The sequence below is a fragment of the Gymnodraco acuticeps genome, unplaced genomic scaffold (genome assembly GCF_902827175.1).
Source record: "Gymnodraco acuticeps unplaced genomic scaffold, fGymAcu1.1, whole genome shotgun sequence".
Classification (NCBI taxonomy): Eukaryota; Metazoa; Chordata; class Actinopteri; order Perciformes; family Bathydraconidae; genus Gymnodraco; species Gymnodraco acuticeps.
Genome location: NW_022990513.1, coordinates 29,333 through 54,859, shown reverse-complemented (window position 1 = coordinate 54,859; position 25,527 = coordinate 29,333). Strand labels below are relative to the sequence as shown.

Sequence of the window (25,527 nt, the reverse complement as noted above, 5' to 3'; positions counted from 1 at the left end):
TTTATAAGGTGTAACCGGAAGTTGTCTCCATCAGCTAGCTTGTGGTTGTGTCGGGCCGATGCAGAGCTGTCATATTGGCTTAGCAAGCTAACGTATTAGCCTCTGTTTGTCATGTAAAGAACAGTCGGTACCGACACAACACAGGGCTGTTAACGAATTCATGTATTCACATATCCGCCTTTGGAGCAAGAGGATAGAAACGTGAGAGGCGAGCACAAGAAGGAGATGAAATGACAACGTCAACATTACAGGTACCGTTATCCAGTACCGTTAGCCAGTTACCGTTAGCCAGTACAGTTACCTTGCACTGGACATCAATACAATACTTCAATGTAAGCTAACCTTCTATCAAAACAGCTGACGCTAAAGCCCGCTGATGTTGTGGGTGTAGTTAACTGAGCCTTCAGTTAACAGTTCCTCCATTAAATTGTTCCAAAACATGAGCCTTAAAAACCTCAAACGTTAACGTTACTGTACCAGCTAACTACTATACAATAATACTATTATTAATCATAGGGAGGGGTTTTAAATTGTGGATTGCTAACTTATGTCAAAGCCACTGGTGGTTTATGGGTTCTAAAGAAGGTAAAAACAAAAGCCATACCGCAGATCAGGTGAGGAATAGTGGGTTATTTTTGTAGAATGAGAGAGAGACTGTTGTATATATTGTGCTTTGTTCAGTTGAAGCTCCAGTGTTGAATGTGTAGGCTGATGTGAGAATGACACTGTGTTCCTTTCCTTTATTTCTGTGTCCACCCCAACCCATGTGAGGCCTATATCTGTCCTCTGACTGTATTTATGTCCATCTGCTCCAGAAAGCGATTGATCTTGTGACCAAAGCCACAGAGGAAGACAAGGCGAAGAATTATGAGGAGGCCTTGCGACTGTACCAGCATGCTGTGGAATATTTCCTACATGCCATCAAATGTGAGTAAAGCAGCCGGAAGAACACTTTAATTGGCTTGATACCCTTCTGTTGTTACAATGTTTCATTCACATTATTGTTGTCATTTCCTCAGATGAGGCCCACAGTGACAAGGCAAAGGAGAGCATACGAGCAAAGTGTATGCAGTACCTGGACCGAGCGGAGAAACTCAAAGACTATCTGAAGAATAAAGACAAGCAGGGCAAGAAGCCCGTCAAGGAGGCTCAGAGCAATGACAAGTGTGTACGCTTCCTGCCCTGAAACATGTTCAAATGTGTGTGATCCACTGTGTTTGATTCACCTCTGTGTGTCTGTAGGAGTGATAGTGACAGCGAGGGGGAGAATCCAGAGAAGAAGAAGCTGCAAGAGCAACTGATGGGTGATTAAATGTGAAGTCTGCAAATATTCCTCATATTCCTCGCCAGTTCATAAGATGTTTGACAGCCATATATCCTATTGTATCAGCGTAGTCCACTGATACAATTGAAATATACTTTTGGGATATATATTTTGTAGTTTTTTCAGATGTAGTTCACATATTTTCTTTGTTTTGTGATAGTGTGCATTTAATATTTCCAAAATGTGTTCAACAACTAAACATAATGAAATCCAATTAAAAAAGAATATATACAACATTAAAACACATTTAGAAAATCGAATTGGGGAAGTAAAACATTATAAACATGATCAATATTTAATAATAAGAAATTGTAACATAAAAACAGAGTGGGTTGGTCTAGAGCAGTGGTTCTCAACTGGTCAGGCCTCGGGACCCACTTTTTACTTTGTCAATACATCGCGACCCGAAAATGTTGAACCACTCAAATCTATTCAACAAAAAATTGTGCTGTAATATATATATATATATATATTTGCTTTTCAGCATACAATATTAATGAAAGTGAAGTACAGTGCATATATCCCTTATATCCCTTCACAGAACTAAAGTATGCTTTTAAAAAGGTTTAATGAGATGATGGAATCAAAGCTGAACTGTATCACATCAAAAGGAACACATGCTGAAAACCCAACCCCAGAAGGGGGGTCTGGGGGTATTCTCCCCCAGGAGATTTTTAGAAATACTAACATATAAACTACGCATTCTGGTACACTCTGAGAAGAAAATAAATAAATGTATTACTACCCGACATAATAATAATATTTGATGCCATTGTTTGTTTTTCACTTTGTTCTGAAGCTGAACTTGCTGCTCCTCACAGAGAGAAGAGTAAAGAGGAGATAGCCTGTGTGAATTACTTTCAATTGTGGGTAAGGGTAGATAGCCCCCATTAGGCGCTTTCACACCGCAGTACTTTTCCCACAAAGGTTCATGAGAACTTAGTTCATGAGAACTCTTTAGTTCTCATGTACAGATTGCGTTCACACCGGAATAAGTCCCCGTAAAGTAAGTCCTCTCCCATAAAGTTGCCCTTATTATGCTCTTTTGAAAGTTCTGCTTGTGGCGTTGTGCCCGAGCTATCATTAGCATTTGAGTCCCAGCTTTGGCTGCGTCCCTCATTCAATTTAGTATGGAAAGCCCAGTGTGCCATATTTTGCCCGTTTTTTTGTTTAGATGCAGAGAGTAAGGTAAGTACTGGCCATAGTTACTACTGTAACTACGGTCCTATGTAAGCACTGGCCATGGTTACTACTGTGACCATGGCCTATGGTTCTATGCGGGCTGTTCTATTCCATAGAAGCTAATTATCTGGTCTTAACATTGTGTTCTGACTTGGTTGCCTGATTGTTAGCAGCAGCCGCTTGGCTAACACCTTGCATGTACTGTTAAGCTTCATTATTTAACTCAGCCGGTGAGGGCAGTGCTCTCGCTCCCGGTAACGTATGGTTTTGATTGCAGTAGCGCTATATAGTTGTATTTACTGCTCCTAGTACTAGACTCTAGCACTAGGATGATATGCAGAGAACAATCTTCACTGTGTGTGCTGTGTGCTCTGCATGTGTGGCCATTAAAGAGGATTTCATCCTCCCAATATTATATGATCTAGTGTGCAGGCATTCGTTATGAACTCAACCAGTGAAGGCAGTGTTCTCGCCCCCGCTCCTGGTAGACGTGTTGCTTGATTCTAGCAGCAGCTGCCTGGCTAAGCTGTCCTGTCTTTATTTAATCCAGCTAGGTGAAGGCAGTGCTCTCGCTCCCGCTCCCTCTGCCGGTAATGTGGGTGTAGTTACATCCCTCTCTGTGTTCGGCGAGTAGGAGCATTGCTCTACTCTACCTACAGACTGGCTCATTCATGTAGCGCCTGTATGGCTTCTCTTGAGCCCGAGGACGGCCATGACCGCTGCCCCCCTCTGCCTTGGCCTCGAGCATTTGAGGGAGGGTCTCACGCAAAGCGCCTGCATGAGCTGTAGCTTCATGCCTCGGGCGCTCAGAGTGGCTAGAGTCGCAGAGGTGGTACATCTCCTCGTCATAACTTCCTCCAGCTCAGTCTGGCCGTTCCCGGCGACTTGATGGAGTGATGGCTATGGGTTCACCCCCAGGTAGAGGGCTAGAAACAGGCTGTCCTCTAAGGTGGGTCGGTTATCTGCCGTTATGGAGCAGACGAAGTCGCTCCTGTTGGCCCTTCAGCCAGGGGCCGGTGTGGGGGCTACTAGCTTGCCACCTGGCCCTCCTTTGGTTGTCACACCTCTGCTTGTCGCTTGTCGCATGTCGCTACCGGCTCCAGCTAAACCTCATCTATGAAGGGGGGGGCGGGGCCCCGCTCACCCCCGAAGAGGCTTCCCACTCCTCTGCTCAGAGCTCTCTGTAGGGCATGGAGGACGCCTCCATGGCGGCCATTATTCGTGCGGCCCTGGTACGCTTGCAGCTTCAGGTTCCGCAGGCCGATTCGGCTCAGGCTAGCGCCTTCTTCAGGCATAACCCTGCCCCTTTTCACTCTCACTGTTCCTCCTTCAGAGGAGTACCTGAGGGAGCTCCATGCATGCTGGAGAGACACCAGGGCCCTCTCCCACTCTGCTGCCATGCAGGATCCGGCGAGGGTGGGGCTGGGTCGCTTGCCATCCATTGAGCCTGCCATCGCCTCCCCGATTTTGGCTCCTGATGCCAGGTGCCCTCGGCTTCAGTGCAGTGTCACAAACAAGCTGCTCTATAGGGCCTACGACACAGCGGCACGGGAACTCCCTCTCTCATCTGATACTGGCTGTCTCTACCTCTCTGCAGCAGGCTCCGGCTGAGCCTTCTTTGCTGGGCCTCAGTGATGCATCACTGTAAACCTTTGCCCTAATGTCTAGGGAATGGGGACGAGTTATGTCCTTATTGGTGCAGAGTCGTCGCCAGGTTTGGCCTGCTCAGTCACCACTGTCGGAGACATGTCCTCCGTAGTGTGCCAGTCGAGCCAGGGGAGCTGTTTGGGGCAGCTGCCCTGTAGGCACTGGAGCGTGCTGCCCAAGCTAGGCACACCAGGCAGCAGCTCTCGGGTCTTCATAGGCCTGTGCCCAGGGGCCCCTCTAGCAGCCGCTCTCAGCCACCAGCTTACAGTGGTGGTCTGCGCAGGTTCCAACTCATTCACCTCCTGGGGGCTTTCGTGCCGCCGGCCTTCTAGTCGGCCTCGTGCCTCAGAGCCTTACTGGCGCCCCCAGGGGGCTCCGGAGGCCGGGGGGTTTAGGCCCAGAGACTCTCTGGGCCGGTCGTCGGCTGCTTTCCCAGCTCAGTTACTGGGCTGTCTGTACTTCCGGCCCTTTGGTGGTTTTCACCTTAACCCAGGGGTACGAACCGCAGTTCCGGCCCCTAGCCTTCGGCCGGGCCAAAATGACAGTCGTCAGCGATCCGGCAGAGGCCCTAGCTCTGGCCCAAAGTAGTCCGTCCTTCTGTCCAAGGACGCAATCGAGCCAGTAGACCCTCTGCTTAGCCCAGGGGGTTCTACTCGGCGTACTTTCTCGTGAGCAAGAAAGTCGGCGGATTTCTCCTAATCTTGGACCTCAGTGGAATCAACAGATTCCTGAAGGTGCTGCCATTCTATATGCTGACCACAGCACATGCACAGGCGGAGTGGTTCTCAACCGTGGACTTGAGGGATGCCTACTTCCACGTGGGCCGGGCAAGATGGTGCCTTATATTCAGTTCCTCTGGCCCTTGGACAGACTGACGGCTGCCTCGGCCGCTGGGCCCTTAGGCCCGCTGTCGTTGCGCCCCATGCAGATGTGGCTGAACAGCCTTCACTTGGATGCCAAGTGGCACAGGCACAGGAAAGTCAGGGTGTTGCAACATTGCCTCCACTCTGTGTCACGCTGGAGGGGCAGGGCCTATCTCCTGGTGGGCGTGCCCATGGGCGCCATCCCATCCCGCCAGGAGACCATCACCATAGGTGCATGTCTCTCAGAGTGGGGTGCAGTACAGCAGGGCAGGACCGTTCAGGGTCAGCGGTCTGCCCAGGAGGGTGCACGCCATGTCAACGTGCTAGAGCTTCGGGTTGTGCAGCTTGCACTCACGCACTTTCTACCCCAACTGGGGGGCAGGAATGTGCTTGTTCCTTGGGACAGCATCTACGCTGTTGCCCAGACAACAGTCCCTTCTAGATAGTGGATGTTCTCACTCCACTCTGAATTTATGTGGCTGCTATTTCTGCTCGACATGTTCGGGTCGACGGCGCCACGGAGGGGTGCCACAGGTCGGTGTTCCTCTTCATGAGAGGGGCTTTACGGCAGCGTCCCCCTAGCACCCCGAGGGCTCCGGCTTGGGACCTGCCCCTGCTGCCGGATGCCCTATCATCTCCTCCCTTCGAGCCCCTGGCCCAGGTGGGGCTTAGGTGGCTGCCTAGGTGCATTTCGTCTTGCCATAGCCTCAGGGAAGCAAGTTGGGGAGTTGCATGTCCTCTCCATAAACGAAACATGCCCGAGGTGGGATTCTCAGGTGTTGCCCTTTGGGCAAATATGGCATTCCTGCCCAGGGTGCTTCCACAAACCCACTTCAATCAGCCTGCCGAGCTGGCACGCTTTGACATTCAGGAGAACGGCACGTCGAAGTTGCTGTGCCCTGTGGGTGCCCAAAGGGCATATATCGAAGCTACTGCCTGTATACGGCAGTAGGAGCAACTCTTAATTTTGCCATGGCGGCACTAAAGGAGGTTGTGCCCTCTAACCAGTGGCTGCCTCACTGGGTTGTCGATACCCCGTAGGCATCTCCCAGTGGCCGCCCCCCTGCCATCAGGGCTGAGATGCCACTCTACAAGGAGCATCTCAACATCTTGGGCTGCCCTGAGAGTGGTGCCCCTGGAGACCATCTGCGCCGCGGTGTCGTGGGCATCTTCTGGCACATTCTCCAGTTATCAGGTAATGTCGCCACTCTGGCGGTCTGTAGGGACGAAATAGAACAATAGTTACGGCTGTAACTACGGTTCTATGAGTCCCGGATGACCGCCAGAGTTTCCTGTCACTCAGAATTCTTGTGTGCTCGCGAGAAGATTCTGGGAGCCGATCCGCTAATGACACCGGCCTATGTAGCCGTCGTCACGTGGGTCACAGGTGACTTTGTTGTTATTAGGTACTCGAACTGCGCATGCGTGCAATGGATATATCCAGTGCTAAAGCACCGCCTCTGGTGGTCATCCGGGACTCATAGAACCGTAGTTACAGCCATAACAATCGTTATGAGAGGTTCTTATAGAAGTTACTTTCAATTACACTGATACAATATGGTTATTTGTTTAATTTAATAACCAAACAGTGTTTCTTGAGTGTTGATGTAATATATTTTTGTGTATTTCTTTATTTATATTCCAAAGCAAATTCCTCGTCTTTGTAAAAAAAGAAATTCAGATTTATTAGAAGCATTCTGGAGTTAATTGCAGTTTTGAAGTCATATTATGACAGGAGCCTTTTTACAGAGACTTTAACATGCAGAGACCTCACATTAATGTTTGGTAACCATGGTAATTAAGGTAAGAAAAAAGCTATTACAGATGAGCACTCAATGTTCTTTCCTAAGTTCAGATATTGAAGTATATTACACAAGCAACTTCCCGAAAACTAAAATGAACTCCTACACTTTAACATGTGCTGCGAAAAAAGTTTCTGTTCAAACAGGAAGTGCAAGCTAACTTGTTGAATCCATATGGATGCTCTTTGATGCTTTTACACAACTATCGAAATATGAACAATTTATTGCTTTTATACCATGATTGTTTCCTAGTACGAACCAAAATAGCTCACTAGTTCCTACCATCCCTGAAGGCAACATGGCTGAGAAAGGGCTTCAGCTTTAATTTGCTGTCACTCGTGATTCAAACCCCTTAACCCCGCAGTTAAGGCCCGCCTCCCAACAACACATCTGGGCCAAAAGTCTGAAAGATAAGAAATACGATCTAAAGATAAAAACCATCTGAAACTGAAGAATTACATTTGAAAATATGAAATAACAGTTCTGAATCTGAAAGTATAAAATCTGCAGCTGAAAATAAGAAGAACTAAAGAAATAGAATCTATAGACAAAAGGGAAATGTGAAAGAATACAGTTTATTCCAAATAATTACTAAACTGAATCAAAAATAATATTCAAACTGAAAAACTTTTCATACACTTATTATTAGTTTGGATACATCATCTTATTTTTAAAAGTTCAGGATCAAAACTTTCAGATTATCTTTATTTTTTTAAATGATCAAAACTTTAGGCCAGTATTTAGCTCCATAGATTTTTCTCTGATACCAAAAAACTTCCATGTTAGACAGCCGCTGGTGTAAGTTTACCTCTAAAGGGTTTCTGTCTCCTGTGTGCAGGGGCCATCGTCATGGAGAAGCCCAACGTCAGGTGGAGCGACGTGGCCGGACTGGAGGGAGCCAAGGAGGCTCTGAAGGAAGCCGTCATCCTACCCATCAAGTTCCCTCACCTCTTCACAGGTACACACTAGGGGCGTTCACACAAAGTTCTTTTCCCACAATAGTTCATGAGAACTCTTTTAGTTCTGATTAACTAAAGCAGATCGCGTTCACACCGCAATGAGTTCCTGGGGGTGGATTAGGCAAATGAAGCCGCTGACGTCACTTCTTCTTCTGCTTTGAGTTTACTGGCAGGCCGCAAACAACTTCCCGGCGAGTACAGTAGGTGGCGGTATGCATAGATATATATATAAACACTAGATGACTCACCCGCGCTGCTGGGCAATGGAGACCGACGTTGCCACATGGCGGCCATCATGCCGCAGGCAGCTCACTCATTGATAACATTATGTCTCTGGTGCACTATTGAAATAACCGTAGATTGCTCAATTTTCAACCAACTTTCAAACGGTTTGGTTTGTTATAAACATCAAATATGTAGTTATGATACTGCATACTTATAATTATAATCATGAACTTTTTTTTTTCAACATGTCTTGTTGTCTCCTGTATCATAGCCATGATAATAACGTTTATAATAAACCAAACCGTTTGTAAATCAGTCAAGATTTCAGCGAGTTAAGAGTATTTTTGTGCAGATCACTCACCTCACAACAGCTGTAGCAGTAGTTGTTGACTGTGGCAAGATGGCCGCCGGTGAGCTACGCTGGCGACTCCCCCTTCAGCCATCTAGTGTTTATATATATCTATGGCGGTATGCACCTTAAAGTTGCAATCCACCAAAAAAACGAGAGAAGAAGAAGAAAAACTTCCGCTTCCTCAGACATGATGGAGTTGACACGCCCTTATGTAAATTGTAAATTGACAATAAAGCTGATCTTTTGTACAGTGCTTTTGGTTCTCTCTTTTATTTACCACAGTCAACAGACAAAATTACAGTTACAGATAAAGTGTCAGAGGAGAAATAAGCAAGATACAGGATCTGTTTAATCGCCATGTAGTTTCTCTTTTATTTATCAGCAGCAGATCAATAAGTGTCAGTAGTATCAAAACAATATAATAACAGTGGCAATATATATATAATAACAATAATAGGTAGGCTCAGCAGCAGACACACCCTAGTGCAAAGTTATGTGTCAGTATTAATAACAGTGGCATATATATATATATATATAATAACAATAATACAAAATTGACTGTCCCAGATGTGGGGATTATTTTGACCCGGCATGATTTAGCGCTATGGACGATTCCCATGGCCGCTAACTTTACCGAAATACAGTCGTACTGTACATTTTCGTGTTGGACACTGCCTTCAGTAGAAGTCTCTGGATCGCGTCGTCCGAGTAAATCTCCAGAAGCGCCGACACATCACTCCACCGCTCCGCTGATTTATTTGGTGTTGCCATAACTGCTTTCACAAAAGTAATCTCTTCGTTGGTGCGCTGCGCTGAGCTTTTAATGCGAGCAAATACAATGGCAGCTTCCAAAACTTTTTCAGAGATCTACGGGGCGTGGTTTGCAATCCGCCCAGCCAATCAGAAATACGAACCTTTTTCTACCACGAAAGTCCCTGCTCTCTAGCAGGGATTGAAAAGGGGGTAAAAATGGTTCTGATTAACTAATTTAGTTCAGGGGGCTTTTTGGTGTGAATGCAAATATATTCTGATGAACTATTGTGTCAAAAGTACTCCGGTGTGAACGCGCCAACTGACACATACAATGATCCAAAAGGTGAGAAGGATGGCAAAGTTATTACATTAAAAAATGAACATTAATATCAGAGCAGATCAGAGGATATCAGCTTGATGTAATAGAATTATATAATTCACTTTAGATGTTCTTCAAGGCTGTCAAATTGTATTTTGCCGCGTTCACACCAAGTACTTTGCCGTACTTAGTTCCCAGCACTTAGTTCCCCTATGGAACTAAGAGCCGATCGCGTTCACACAGGAATAAGTTCCCTGAGGGAGGATGAGGCAAATGAAGCCGCTGACGTCACTTCTTCTTCTTCTGCTTTGGGTTTACTGGCAGGCCGCAAACCACTTCACGGCGTATACTGCCACCCGAAGTCCCCGGCCGGAAGTCCCCGGAGTTGGGGACTGGCCTTCCGAGTAAATCGCCAGAACGCCGACACCTCCTCATCTCCACCGCTCCCATGTTTTCTTTTGTGTTGCCATAAGTTTGTCTCTCTGCGTTTGTGCGCTGGGCTAATGCTAATGCTAATAATGCTAATGCAAGGATAATAAAATGGCAGCTCTTCAAAACATTTCAGAGTTTTACGGGGCGTGGTTTGCAATTCGCCACGCCAATCAGAACTGGGGCACTTTTTTCCCCCCAGGAGAGTACCACCTCTCAGCAGGCACTAAAAATGGTGGTAAAAGTTCACTGCACTAAGTACTCTTTTTGGTGTGGACGCGACATAAGGGGTACTAACGGAACTAAACGGGAAAAGTACTCCGGTGTGAACGCGCCTATTACCTAGATAGTTCCCTCTCATGACCAACATGTCTTCTGATCTCAGGCAAGCGGACCCCGTGGAGAGGCATCCTGTTGTTCGGCCCCCCAGGCACGGGGAAGTCGTACCTGGCTAAGGCTGTGGCCACAGAGGCCAACAACTCCACCTTCTTCTCCGTCTCCTCCTCAGACCTGGTGTCCAAGTGGCTGGGAGAGAGTGAGAAGTACGTCTCTTCCTGGGCGGGGATCTGTAGTCTGAAGCTGTACTCTAACCTGGGAAAGACACCTTTATTATAGAGACGGGTTGTGTTTTCAGCCCACTGCTCTCAAACCAGTTACACACAACTTCCCCAACAACCAACAGTAGTGACAGTAGTTGTAGCATTTTTTAGACTTTTAAACTTTAATTACCGGTGTTGCGCCCCCTATCCCCCCCCAAACACACACACACAAGGGCGCAACAGCGGTAATTCAAGTTTAAAAGTCTCAAAATGCTACAACTACTGTCACAAACTGGATGAATGTGAAGTATTTTGTTAAAGGAGGATGAAAGCGTAATTAAGGAGCACTGTTGGAGTGACTTTGATGGTTATTGGACTCTGGATTAATTAAGATTCCCGCTGTATGAAGAAATTAAAAGGACGGCGCAAGTGGAAACAATTCACAAAGGGATTAAACTGTTTAAAACACATGCTCAAAGTAAGCCGGATTTTGCCGATGTGTTTATGTGGATTCAAAAGTCGTAAATAATCTACAAAATGGAGGAGAACGATCTGATCGGAGCAACTGTGACAAATAATCCAACTGAAACCGGCATGGACAATGACTATGTTTTAAAAATGCGTTTATCCAGAAAAGCCTGGTTTGGACGCTTTACGGGCAGAAGAAACATTTCTATTAAAGAAAGAATTATTAATTTCTGTCTTTTTATGCCTTTAATAGCTACTAACTTGAATTTTTATTCAAATTAATTAATCAATTATTTTTTATATTTTATTGTAATGTAGCGACAATCATGTATTGCGTTACAATTATATGTAAAAAAAAAAAAGATTTTAAAAAAAAAAGTCTAAATCTGATATTTGGCCTCAAATCATCTGAAGCCCTGCGATCTTTGCGCAGCCCTGCGATCTTTGCGCAGCCCCCCAGGTTGGGAACTACTGGCAGCCCCCCAGGTTGGGAACCACTGGCCTAGAGGGCCCTGACGGCTCGTCACTGGTTAACTATGAAATCAATTTGGGTTCAGTTTATGGGATAGGGACACTTTGACATGTTGACTGCAAGGACTGGGGGATGGAACCCCTGACGCTCTGATTGGTAGACGCCCATTTACATCCTGAGACACAGTCGCCCCTCCAGTCCACATGTTGAAGTGTCCTTATGCAAGATGATGAACCCCAAAGCTCCCGTAGACATGTCTAAAGTATTGATGTGCAAGTTGCTTTGGATAAGAGCGTCAGCTGAATAACACATGATGTGATATGATGTAGTGAACCTGCTCAAAGACAAGGTGAAGAGGAACACTCATCACCTCTTTGACTCACAGTCACTTAGGCTGCAGCCACATGAGGACGTTAACGGAAACACACCGCAACAGGCACCAGAAACGTGTCCGTCCACACGAGACAGGTCGAACCGCTGGAGACGCTGTAGTACATATGCCGGGCCTGTAAGTGGCGCTGTACTTCTGCCACAAAATACACCAAAAGCAGCGAAGAAGACTTCTCGCGCATGCATGGTTGCCCTTCTGTTTATTCTCCTTACTGGATTTAGTAGCAGAGGTGGGGTTTCGCCGGTCAACATGTCCGTTAAAGTTTAAATCTTCTGGACAAAAAGTGCCGGTCAAAGGTCTTCTTTGTTATTTATTGAGCTTTAAAACAAATGAATAACGACTCTATATAATAATATAAAAATAATACACGGAGGACGGAGCCTCTCTTTTCCTCCCCCTCTCATGACAGCCCGTCAGTATCCGTGGTCTCATGCAGCTGGCTGATCCAGTAATGAGTGACCCGACAGTAAAAATAAACATATTTATAACTAGTTTAGGTAGTTTGAGAGGTAATTAAAATAGCTAAGGGTGATGATCTAACTTGAAGTGTGTGTTTTGTTCCGCTCATCGCTCCATCACAGCGGGCGGAGCTGCAGGTTGTCATGCCGAGCTGCGTGTCTCCTCTCCTATCCGATTAGACTTCACTCGCGTTTATGTCCATATCGATCAAATCTAGCTGGAAGCTCCTGCTGGGTGCGCTGTCCTGCGAGATACCGGGACCTGGCTCGAAACACTGGGGCTATTGCATCATCGTTATCAGGAAATGATCGTTATAGGGCGTAATCACGGAGCCGTTGGCTCCCCCAGAGCATTTCGTCCGCAGATCTACCCACCTTGGGACCCGTTATCGTTATTGTTTTCTGCGTTTCCATGTCGGCCTCGTGTGGCCGAACCGTCTATCTGATAGAGAACTGTAGCAGATACGCCCGTTATCGTCCTCGTGTGGCTGCAGCCATAGAAGGACTGTGCCTTCTCTAATATTGCAATCAATCTGTCTCCGCCCCTGCCCACCCCCAGGTTGGTGAAGAACTTGTTTGACCTAGCTCGGCAACACAAGCCCTCCATCATCTTCATCGACGAGGTGGACTCGCTCTGCGGCTCCAGGAACGAGAACGAAAGTGAGGCCGCCCGCCGCATCAAGACGGAGTTCCTGGTCCAGATGCAGGGTGAGACACCTGACACCGTCTAGACTATTCTAATGTTGTGTGTACTTTACCAAGGTCATCCTAAATATGCGAATACAGAAAAGCTGACTGAAGCTCTGTGGTTGTGCAGGTGTGGCAAACAACAACGATGGGGTCCTGGTGCTCGGGGCCACCAACATCCCCTGGGTGCTGGACGCTGCCATCCGCAGAAGGTCAGAGGTCACTCCATGTGTTTACCTCACCATGACTTCTGCGGTGTTATTATTATTCAGACAACCAAATGATTCTCTGTCAGTCAGAAGAGACACTTATGCCATGCTTATACATGCATATATAACAGCTGTGTGTACACTCTAAACACTGTGAGTCTGGGCAACTGCAGCATGGTCATAGTCTGTTATTTAGTGGGAATGCTGATACAGCATTCCCACTATCTGTTATGCTACGCACGAAATTCTTTATTATTCCGCCGGGTTAATTTGCACCTCTTCTTCTCCCACATTCCACATCACAGAAACTCCTTGAAGGAGGTTGTCACTCAAAATCTCACGATATATGGCCCCATTCATTCTTTCCTTTACACGGATCAGTTGTCCTGGTCCCTTTGCAGAAAAACAGCCCCAAAGCATGATGTTTCCACCCCCATGTTTCACAGTAGGTATGGTGTTCTTTGGATGCAACTCAGCATTCTTTCTCCTCCAAACATGTCTCGTTGAGTTTTTACCAAAAAGTTCTATTTTGGTTTCATCTAACCATATGACATTCTCCCAATCCTCTTCTGGATCATCTAAATGCTCTCTAGCAAACTTCAGACGGGCCTGGACATGTACTGGCTTAAGCAGGGGGACACGTCTGGCACTGCAGGATTTGAGTCCCTGGCGGCGTAGTGTGTTACTGATGGTAGCCTTTGTTACTTTGTTCCCAGCTCTCTGCAGGTCATTGACTAGGTCCCCCCGTGTGGTTCTGGGATTTTTGCTCACCGTTCTTGTGATCATTTTGACCCCACGGGGTGAGATCTTGCGTGGAGCCTGAGATCGAGGGAGATTATCAGTGGTCTTGTATGTCTTCCATTTTCTAATAGTTGCTCCCACAGTTGATTTCTTCACACCAAGCTGCTTACCTATTGCAGATTCAGTCTTCCCAGCCTGGTGCAGGTCTACAATTTTGTTTCTGGTGTCCTTTGACAGCTCTTTGGTCTTGGCCATAGTGCAGTTTGGAGTGTGACTGTTTGAGGTTGTGGACAGGTGTCTTTTATACTGATAACGAGTTCAAACAGGTGCCATTAATACAGTTAACAAGTGGAGGACAGAGGAGGCTCTTAAAGAAGAAGTTACAGGTCTGTGAGAGCCAGAAATCTTGTTTGTTTGGAGGTGACCAAATACTTATTTTACCGAGGAATTTACCAATGAATTCGTTAAAAATCCTACAATGTGATTTCCTGGATTCTTTCCCCCCATTCTGTTACATTACATTACATTACATTGCATTTAGCTGACGCTTTTATCCAAAGCGACTTACAATAAGTACATTCGACCAGGAAGACACAACCTTGAAGAAAACAGAATCATATAAGTACATCAGGTTTCATAGAGCCAAACATTTCAAGTGCTACTCACTGGCTTTAGGTAAGCCAGTCCTTTATTAGTATAAAAGTGCTTCGTTAATAGTTCTAACGCTCGAAGTGGAGTCGAAAGAGATGAGTTTTCAGTCTGCGCCGGAAGATGTGCAAGCTATCTGCCGTCCTGATGTCAATGGGGAGCTCATTCCACCATCTTGGAGCCAGGACAGCAAACCCACGTGTTTTCGCCGATGGGAACTTGGGTCCCCCTCGCAGCGAGGGCGCACGAGTCGTTTGGCTGATGCAGAGCGTAGTGCACGGGCTGGGGTGTACGGTTTAACCATGTCCTGGATGTAGGAAGGGCCAGATCCATTCGCAGCATGGTAAGCAAGTACCAGTGTCTTGAAGTGGATTCTAGCAGTTACCGGAAGCCAGTGAAGGGAGCGGAGGAGCGGAGTGGTGTGGGAGAATTTAGGAAGGTTGAAGACCAGACGAGCCGCTGCATTCTGGATGAGCTGCAGAGGTCGGATGGCACATGCAGGTAGACCAGCCAGGAGGGAGTTGCAGTAGTCTAGGCGTGAGATGACGAGAGCCTGGACCAGAACCTGAGTCGCTTTCTGAGTCAGCTGGGGACGTATCTTCCTGATGTTGTAAAGCGTGTATCTGCAGCAACGGGTTGTAGCAGCGATGTTTGCAGTGAAGGACAGGTTGTTATCTAGGGTCACACCCAGATTCCTTGCAGTCTGAGTCGGGGAAACAACTGAGGTGCCGATGTTGATTGTTAGGTCAAGAGTGGGACAATCTTTTCCCGGGAGGAAGAGCAGCTCAGTCTTGTCAAGGTTGAGCTTGAGGTGGTGAGCAGACATCCACTGAGAGATGTCAGCTAGACAAGCAGAGATGCGTGCGACGACCTGGGTCTCTGAGCGGGGAAAGGACAGAATTAATTGGGTGTCATCAGCGTAGCAGTGGTAAGAAAAACCATGCGGGCTAATGACTGATCCGAGCGAGTTTGTGTACAGGGAGAAGAGGAGGGGACCCAGAACAGAGCCCTGAGGGACCCCCGTAGTTAATTGACAAGGGTCGGACTCAGACCCTCTCCAAGTCACCCTGTAGGTACGGTCTTTCAGGTATGAGGTGAGGAGGGAAAGTGCAGAGCCTGAAACTCCAAGTTTTTGGAGAGTGCGAAGGAGGATCTGATGATTCACCGTGTCGAATGCAGCAGACAGGTCCAATAGGATGATGACAGAGGAGAGGGATGCAGTTTTGGCAGTGTGCAGTTCCTCCGTGACAGCAATGAGAGCAGTTTCTGTGGAGTGACCTGCCTTGAAACCAGACTGGTGCGGATCCAGAAGGTTGTTCTGATTGAGATAACGGGAGAGTTGTTTAAAGACAGCGCGTTCAAGTGATTTAGACAGGAACGGGAGGAGAGAGACAGGCCTGTAGTTTATAACATCAGACGGGTTGAGAGTGGGTTTCTTTAGGAGAGGGTTTACTCTTGCCTCCTTGAGACTGTTTGGAAAGTGACCAGAAGTTAGAGAAGTGTTGATGAAATGGGTGAGAAACGGTAGAATATCAGGAGCGATAGTCTGAAGGAGGTTTGAAGGGATAGGGTCCAGAGGACAGGTGGTAGGGCGGGCAGAGGTAATGAGGGTAAGAACTTCACTTGGAGAGAGAGGGGAAAAGGAGGTGTGTTGGTGGAAGGAGGGTCAGGTGACCCAGCGGTGAGTAAAGGTGAGTCAGAAAAAGAAGAGCGAATATCATCAACCTTTTTTTCAAAGTGGGTAACAAAGTCGCTTGACAGAAGTGAGGAGGGGGGAGGAGCTTTTGGAGGGTCCAAGAGGGTGGAGAAGATGGAAAATAGTTTTTTAGGATTGGAATAGGAAGATTGGATCTTATCTTGAAAGAAAGTGCTTTTTGCCTGAGAGATCGAAGCAGAGAAAGAGGAGAGGAGAGCCTGATAGGTTAGGAGGTCGTCACGGTGTTTGGATTTCCACCATTTCCGCTCTGCTGCCCTAAGGACGGTTCTATTAGCACGCAGTGCATCATTTAGCCAGGGAGCAGGAGGGGACTGACGAGCCTGCCGAGATGTGAGAGGACAGAGCGAGTCCAGAGTGGATGAGAGAGTAGAGAGGAGAGTTTCTGCAGCAGAGTTTGGAGGCAGGAGATGGAACGAATCAGAGGAAGGGAGGGCTGAGAGCACCGACGAGGCAAAGCTAGAGGGGGAGAGGGAGCGAATTTTACGGCGGACAGGTGCAGGATGAGAAGAGATTAGTTTGTTATGTTTGGAAAGGGATAGAGAGAATGAAATTAAGAAGTGATCGGATGTGTGGAGCGGGTTTACAGAGAGGTTAGAAGTAGCGCAGTTCCTTGAGAATATGAGATCAAGGACATTGCCAGCTTTATGAGTAGGTGGGGACGGAGACAGTGAGAAAGCAAAGGCGGTTAACAGAGATGTTAGTTCGTCTATCTTCCCCGTCTGGAGGTTGAAGTCTCTGAGAAGTACAGCGGGAGGGCCAGTTTCAGGGATGAGTGAGAGGAGATTATCTAATTCCTCCAAGAAGTCCCCCAAGGCGCCTGGTGGACGGTAGAGAACAACAATGGTTCATTGTAGAGGATGGGTTACTGTGACGGCATGGAATTCAAAGGTGGAAGGAGTGAAGTTAGGTAGCTTGAAGAGGGAAAAGCTCCATTTGGGAGAGAGCAGGAGACCAGTGCCATCTCCTCTGCCAGTGGGTCTGGGTGTATGGGAGAAGGAATATGCAGTGGAGAGAGCTGCTGGGGTGGATGTGTTGGATGGAGTAATCCAGGTCTCAGTGAGAGCAAGGAAATCCAGAGACTGCAGGGAGGCGTAGCCAGAGATGAAGTCAGCCTTAGGAACAGCTGACTGGCAATTCCACAGGCCACCAGAAACTAGATGTTGGATCTCAGTGGAGCACGTGGGATAGACGAGAGCAGGCCGGTTATATCGATTAGGAGATACACGGGGCCAGTGATAATTGCGAGAAGACACATGAACAGGAATAGAGAAAATACACATGATTATAGCATGAGGGGCTAGAAAACTAAAGAAAAGAGAAACAAGACACCAGCTCGATCAGAGTAGGATTTTCCTCCCTCGTGACTCCCGCAGGACTCCAATGTATTTGTCAGTCTTACTCCCGCAGGACTCCAATGTCTTTGTCAGTCTTCGGCTGTCTGACGCTGAAGCTAACGCTCCAGGAAAGAGCTACCCGAAATGGACGCCTGATTGCTCAGTTCTCACAGCTGTAGGGCCACGGCCCTCTAATTAGTTAACTATCTACAGCTGATGGGCGACAATAGACTGGCCGTGCCTATATTAATGCAGGCTTGAGTGCTGAGACCTGTAAAGCAGGTTTCGCCTGAGCAGATCTGAGATTTAAAATCTCTCAAACGCGATTTAGCCGTTTACGCTACAATAACAATTTATACAGAGTCGAATAAATGAAACAGAGAAGTCTAATTAAACAAGAATATAACTTACAGTGGTTGCTGCGTCAATAGGTAATGTCGTCACCGGGTCCAGATGCACACTGAGTTCATCAGATTTTAAATGCGGTATTTAAATGCTTTTTAAGGTACAAAATGACTGAGTCACGCGGTTGTACTTCACGCTATCAATAGACTGGCCGTGCCTATATTAATGCAGGCTTGAGTGCTGAGACCTGTAAAGCAGATTTCGCCTGAGCAGATCTGAGATTTAAAATCTCTCTTCTGTCTCTCATAGTTGAAGTGTACCTAGGATGAAAATTACAGGCCTCTCATCTTTTTAAGTGGGAGAACTTGCACAATTGGTGGCTGACTAAATACTTTTTTGCCCCACTGTAGATGATGTTTGTCAATTTAAAAGATAAGTCAAAAATAAATAAATGTGTCGTAAAACTGTGAAGTAACACATTTGTTTGTGTAAAACGCTCAATGAACTACATCTCTGGTCTTGCAGAACAACACACGTCACCAAGAGGCTAATAAAAATGACAAGGCTGTAATGCTAACTAACGTGCTAGCTACTAGCTAGGTAGCTAACTTGATCCAGCCACTCCTGGTCCTTTCATCAGACGGGAAGCGAAAGAACGAGCAAGACCCATTGCTGGTATGATAACAACCTGGTACTAAGCACACAGGCATTTTGTTAAAGTTATCTTATCTTAGCCAGCGCCATATAGATAGATTATATCTATATGGCGCTGATCTTAGCTATCTCTTAGTGGAGGAAAACAATTGTGACATCACTTACGCGACTCTGGGATTTGTAGTCTTTCTAGTTGCATATTTTTCATAGTCTTATATTTCAACAGTTTTACGACAAACTGTGACTTTTTTGACACGGAAATGATTTTTTAAGATTGACAAACATCATATGTGTAATTCATGGCACAATTCAAACGGGATCGAAAGATAAGTGTAAGAGCCATTTAGCCACATTATTTTATGGTAATGAATTATGGTTTTGTGAGCCAATTGAATATTCTTTAATTTAACTTAAATTAGCTGAATAACCACGAATTATTATTATACTGTTTTTGTAACGTGTTATCTTGCTTATGGACAGCTCTAGTTTATGTTTTGTTATTATTTATAGAAAGCAATCGTAGGGGTGTGCTCAGGTATAAATGACACTGCCAGCATGACACAGCAGGAAGTCTGAGAGGAAGTTGGAAAAAGTTTTTGACCGCACACACGACACATCCGTAAAGACCGAGGGATCTTGTTTGTTTATTTGTTTAAATACCGTGCAAATATTGCATGTCAGCAGTGGGCCGCCAGCTGATCTATTGAACCTCTCAATAAAGTACCTGAATGGAATGAGCAAGTATCTGATTTCTTGAATATACGCGAGTCAATACTCGAACTCGCCTCCTAGACTAAGTGGCCTTTGAACATTAATTTTCTTTTGGACAATTGGCCACTACAATACGTTTTCTCTCTCCATTGACTTCAATACATTATTTTTCCGAAATAAGGTCCCATGGACCGGAAGTAGATGGGCGTGACTTCGCCACTCTATGGACACGGTCCGATCGCCCCCCAAACTTCACTTGTATATCACCGGTCCATGCCTCAACAGCTCTACGCCAAATCTGACATCTCACCATAGGCTGTTTCCATGGAAACGCATCCCTCGCCAAAAAACAACTGATATGAAAATGGTCAAAACACTTCCAGACTTCAGATGACAGTTAATGGTCCAGCCTTCAACAACATGTCTATGTGCCATTAGTGAGTTTTCCTCAAAAGCTGTTGCCATGGCAACTCATCCCTCGCCGTAAAACACGATATTGCTATAACTCCTATGAAAATGGTCAAAAAGTGCTCAAACTTCACGTGTGCTAACAGTCCAGCTGTGAAGACATCTACGTGACCGTTTTGAAATGTATTCAAATGCCGTTGCCATGGCAACACAAAGCTCGCTATGAAACACACGGTTTTCTCATAACTTCAGTGAAATGCTCCAAGCGGCCCAAAACTTTACAGGTTTGGTAACGATGCAGCCATCAAAACATCTAAGCGTATTATGGGGTGTCATCAAATACCGTTGCCATGGCGACAGATCATTCGTCATCAAGTTAGTTCAATAGTTTGCAGTTCAAATATTTTTACTTTCTTTTCTTCTCTTATCACACATTCAAGTGTTCATGTATAATTTCAATCTAAATTCTTCACTTTCTTCTTACACATTACATTTCAGCATAGCAATTCAGTGTTAGCTTTTCAGCATAAAGCATTCCAACTAGGAATTTATTCAGGAATTGCATTCTCTAGTTATAATAACAGATTCATCTTCTTTAGTCTTTACATCTCTTGGTAGTTTGTGAGTGCCACACAAAAACTCACAAAATAGAATTAAATATATATTTTCAGCGAGCTATGAAAAGTAACAACATGGATTTTGATGCAACACACAGAGAGTGTACCAGCACCATAGGATCAGAAATTGTGGTTTAATGGGGACAGCTTTGTTTTACTTCATGTCGCCTACACAGTGTTATAAACGTATTATATGGGTTTAGGTTAAACTTCCAAAAAACAAAATAACTTGCCAAAATGTAAGCCATATGCATTCACAAGGTCAAAATTATCAAATCTAAAATGCATGTTCCCAGTGAGGCACAAGGCTTAAATGTGTGTGAAGCTGCTCACTGATGGAGAGGGGGGTTTCCTCTATGGGGGGTCAGGTTTGAGAAGCGGATCTACATCCCCCTGCCGGAGGAGCCGGCTCGGGCTCAGATGTTCCGCCTCCACCTGGGGAACACGCCTCACAGCCTGAGCGAGCCCGACCTGCGGCAGCTCGCCCACAAAACCCAGGGGTACTCCGGCGCTGACATCAGCATCATCGTGAGGGACGCTCTCATGCAGCCCGTCAGGAAGGTCCAGTCTGCCACCCACTTCAAAAAGGTGATATCTTCTAAGCCAGTGGGAGAAATTTTTTTTTAAAGGGGACCTATTATGCAAAATGAACTTTTTGATGTCTTTTATACATAAATATGTGTCCCCGGTGTGTCAGGGAACTCACAAAGTGTCAGAAAAGAAAACGCTCTCTCTTTTCCTCCGTACCCACAAAAAAAAACAGGTGTGCAAACGAGCAGATCCAGAATTTTGGCTCCAATGACGTCATTGGCGACATCCGGCACACGCGACACGTCCCAACCTATCGTCTCCGGCACACGTGACACTTCCCAACCTATGGTCTCCATATACAGTCGTCAACCCTGTCGCAGCTGTGTGTCTGTGTATTCAGCAGGATGTCTGCAGGAGGCACTTAGAGTAAAGTTGTTATACTGTATATAATACATATAATGGCACTGTTCTAGTGGTAAACACTTAAGAAAGAACATGTCAAGCTATGTGCTGTATCAGAAACAATGCGTGTTTTGGGAGTAATATGCTCTGTGTTTACATTAGTCAGCATGCTAACACTCAGAGCTAACGCTGTACTGGAAAGAATATGTGTAACGTAATGTCCTTGCGGTAAACCCTGCGAGAGAGAAAGGTTTGAGCTCCATTCTGTTTCAGAAATAATGCTTGAAGTGGTTTGGAACATAATATGGCATTTAATCACGGCAGCGTTTAGCTGAGTTTCTCCGGGTAGAAAACTCTTAGCAGGGGAAAGCTGCGTGATGCTACAAAGGGGCGTGGCTAGCAGCAGCTGTTCCATTTAAAGCAGAATCAGCCTTTTTGCAACAGGGCTGGAATAGAGGGGTATGAGCAGTATGACACCTTAGGAGGGGGAAGCAGGGGACCATCCAAGCTGTGTACAGTAAGGATGGGACGTTGTTGACCTCAACTGATGGAGTGTTAGGGCGTTGGAAGGAACACTTTGAGGAACTCCTGAACCCGACAACTCCGCCCTCTATGTTAGAGGCAGAGCTGGAGTATGACGGGGGATCAACACCAATCTCCCGGGGGGAGGTCACTGAGGTTGTCAAACAACTCCACAGTGGCAAAGCCCCGGGGGTGGATGAGATCCGCCCAGAAATGCTGAAGGCTCTGGGTGTTGTGGGACTGTCATGGTTGACACGTCTCATCAACGTTGCGTGGAAGTCGGAAACAGTACCGAAGGAGTGGCAGACCGGGGTGGTGGTTCCCCTTTTTAAAAAGGGGGATCAGAGGGTGTGTGCCAATTACAGAGGCATCACACTACTCAGCCTCCCCGGGAAAGTTTACTCTAAGGTACTCGAATGGAGGGTCAGGCCGATTGTCGAACCTCAGATTGAGGAGGAACAATGCGGATTCCGTCCTGGTCGTGGAACGACGGATCAGCTTTTTACTCTCGCAAGGATCCTGGAGGGGGCCTGGGAGTACGCTTATCCGGTCTACATGTGTTTTGTAGACTTGGAGAAGGCGTATGACCGAGTTCCCAGGGAGTTACTGTGGGAGGTGCTGCGGGAGTATGGGGTGAGGGGGTCTCTACTCAGGGCCATCCAATCTCTGTACTCCCAAAGCGAGAGCTGTGTCCGGGTCCTCGGCAGTAAGTCGGACCCATTTCCGGTGAGGGTTGGCCTCCGCCAGGGCTGCGCTTTGTCACCAATCCTGTTTGTAATATACATGGATCGGATTTCGAGGCGTAGTCATGGGGGAGGGGGTCTGCAGTTCGGTGGACTAAGGATTGCACCACTGCTTTTTGCAGATGATGTGGTTCTAATGGCTTCATCGATCTGCGACCTTCAGCACTCACTGGATCGGTTCGCAACCGAGTGTGAAGCGGCTGGGATGAGGATCAGCACCTCCAAATCTGAGGCCATGGTTCTTAGCAGGAAACCGATGGACTGTCCACTCCAAGTAGGGAATGAGTCCTTACCCCAAGTGAAGGAGTTCAAGTATCTCGGGGTCTTGTTCTCGAGTGAGGGAACAATGGAGCGTGAGATGGGCCGGAGAATCGGAGCAGCGGGAGCGGTACTGTAGTCGCTTTACCGCACCGTTGTGACGAAAAGGGAGCTGAGCCAGAAGGCAAAGCTCTCTGTCTACCGGGCCATTTTCGTTCCTACCCTCACCTATGGTCATGAAGGATGGGTCATGACCGAAAGAACGAGATCGCGGATACAAGCGGCCGAGATGGGTTTTCTCCGCAGGGTGGCTGGTGTCTCCCTTAGGGATAAGGTGAGAAGTTCGGTCATCCGGGAGGGACTCGGAGTTGAGCCGCTCCTCCTTCGCGTCGAAAGGAGCCAGTTGAGGTGGTTCGGGCACCTAGTTAGGATGTCACCTGGGCGCCTCCCTAGGGAGGTGTTCCAGGCACGTCCAGCTGGGAAGAGACCAAGGGGTAGACCTAGGACCAGGTGGAGGGATTATATCTCTTCGCTGGCCTGGGAGCGCCTTGGGATCCCCCAGTCAGAGCTGGTTGATGTCGCCAGGGAAAAGAAAGTTTGGGGCTCTCTGCTGGAACTGCTGGAACTGCTACCCCCGCGACCCGACCACGGATAAGCGGGAGAAGATGGATGGATGGATGAGCAGTATGAGGCATGGCTACAATGGGTGATCTGTTTGGTATTTTAAGCAAAAAACTTCACAGAGATGATTTGTATAAGTATGGCCCTACAATATATTTTTCAAATGTAGCATTACAGGTCCACTTTAAAGAGGCAATTTCAGTCAATTTCCTGTTATAGTTACTAATTATCCTTAAACACTGATCTCCGTCTCCTGTTCTGACTCGTCAGATTCGAGGGCCGTCCAGAAGCAACAACCAGCTGACGGTGGATGACCTCTTGACCCCTTGTTCCCCTGGCGACCCTGCAGCCATAGAGATGACCTGGATGGAGGTGCCTAGTCATAAGCTGCTGGAGCCTATAGTATGCATGGTGAGATACATATTGAATGTTCAAATTGACCAATCAGAATCGAGTATTCACTTAAGCAGCTTGATAATATCCCGTTATAATATCCCGTTATTCATTCTTTAGTTTGATCAGTCTACTATCAATCTAATTTACCTTAGCTGCACACAATGCTCATCAAAATGTTCCACAGTGTGATGTCTAATGCCGTATAATCTTGCTTGATGGAAAACAACGTGAAGCTAACTGTCCTGCGTCCCCTCTCCTTTCAGTCGGACATGCTGCGCTCCCTGGCCACCACCCGGCCCACGGTCAACACTGAGGACCTGCTGAAGGTCCAGAAGTTCACAGAGGACTTTGGGATGGAGGGCTGAGAGACAAGGCTCCAACTCCCCCCCCCCCCCCCCCCCCCCGCTCCACCAGAAGTCAAACTTCTCCCATCAACTGGGATTCCAAAATAAAAGACTGGAACAAAGACATGGCAAGAAATCTGATCCTCCAGAAGGTCTGAATCCCTGGAGGAAGTTGACAGATTGCTACATTATTTACCATGCTGTGTAGTAGTTGGACTGTAGAGCTCTTTCCCCCCCATTTCAGACTGTTCCATTACAAAGCAGCCGCACCAATGTATCCACTACAACTTTGTGCTTAGACGTGAGGAAGGCTGCTTCAGATCTGAATGATACAGTTTGTCCCTCTCTGAAGGACTGTACATTTGTCTGCCTGTGTGCACTTTGCTTTGGGTTTTAATGAAGGACTGACATTTGAAGAAGAGAGTTCTCCTGCCAGGCATGCGAGTGTGTGACTGCATCTACTTGTTTTTATGAAACTTGTTTGTCTTAATGTATTTTGATGAAGTGAATGAATCATCACTGACTCAGTGTCCCTCTGCAGCTGTCTGCAGGCGTTCATATTTCATATCTACAACAGTAGAGATGTGCTTAAGAGCCAAACACTACATTTCCTCAATCCAAAAAAGAAAAATGTTGTTTTTATTAAGTCTCCAGTAGCTCTTCAGAAAATAATTATCTCACAACGAAGTTGATTTGGTCGTATCACATGTTCTTCTCAGCAGATAGTTGCTTCACTTTCTGACATTAAGGTCATGCTAAAAATTGGAAACAACCTTTAGCAGAGCTTAGAGTTTTCACTTGTATCTCATGGGCTGCTGATAGAGATCATGTGATGCTCTCTAAATCCATTTTCTAAGGTCAAGACTGAAGTTTGAACCTCAGCTCCACTTTTCTTTTTAAAGCAGCTCAAACTATTTCCCTCTTGGACTTTCATCAATTTAAGTTTCAGATTGTTCAGTACGCTGAACACTTCCTGTTAAAGAGAATCAACCAAGCACATCTGTTAACATTTTTGATTTAGTTTTCTCTACTATAAATGATTCAACAGACCACTTGACTGACTAATAGGGATACCGTATGTTTACATTTGAAGTATTTATTTATGTCTTGTGAAGGATTTCTGTTATTTTGGGAGGTAAATATGGCTCAACTCAAGACATCACCATATTGTTTCAGTACCGTCTGCTCAGGGCTTTCCTTCACAAGCTTAGCTAGTATTTGTCTTGTTGTCAGCTTTCAGACAATAAAGAAAGCTAACTGCAGCAGGACCAGTCGGTCTGAATGTTCTGTACTCTCTGACCTCTGCTGATCACAGGCCTGTCTGCAGACTGACGGGACTTCCTGTTTGCTTCAGTGTGAGGTCAGGACGTCCCTGTGAGGGAACTAACCTGCCGCTGAACATTACTACTGACTAACCTGCATTCAATAAACTGACACTTCAAAGGAAAAGGCACAG

The 25,527-nt window shown here is 46.5% G+C and overlaps 1 protein-coding gene across 1 annotated transcript; it reads left to right on the top strand.

Annotated features, from left to right (window-relative positions):
- The first annotated feature begins 14 nt into the window (after positions 1–14).
- vps4a (vacuolar protein sorting 4 homolog A) lies at positions 15–25,526 on the top strand. The gene is made up of 11 exons (XM_034227065.1): positions 15–251; positions 816–927; positions 1,020–1,164; positions 1,243–1,304; positions 7,657–7,776; positions 10,241–10,397; positions 12,743–12,891; positions 13,001–13,082; positions 20,623–20,842; positions 23,602–23,742; positions 23,991–25,526. Exons 1-11 carry the CDS (start codon positions 231–233, stop codon positions 24,090–24,092), a joined length of 1,311 nt encoding a protein of 436 aa, XP_034082956.1. The 5' UTR covers positions 15–230; the 3' UTR covers positions 24,093–25,526.
- The last annotated feature ends 1 nt before the right edge of the window (position 25,527 follows it).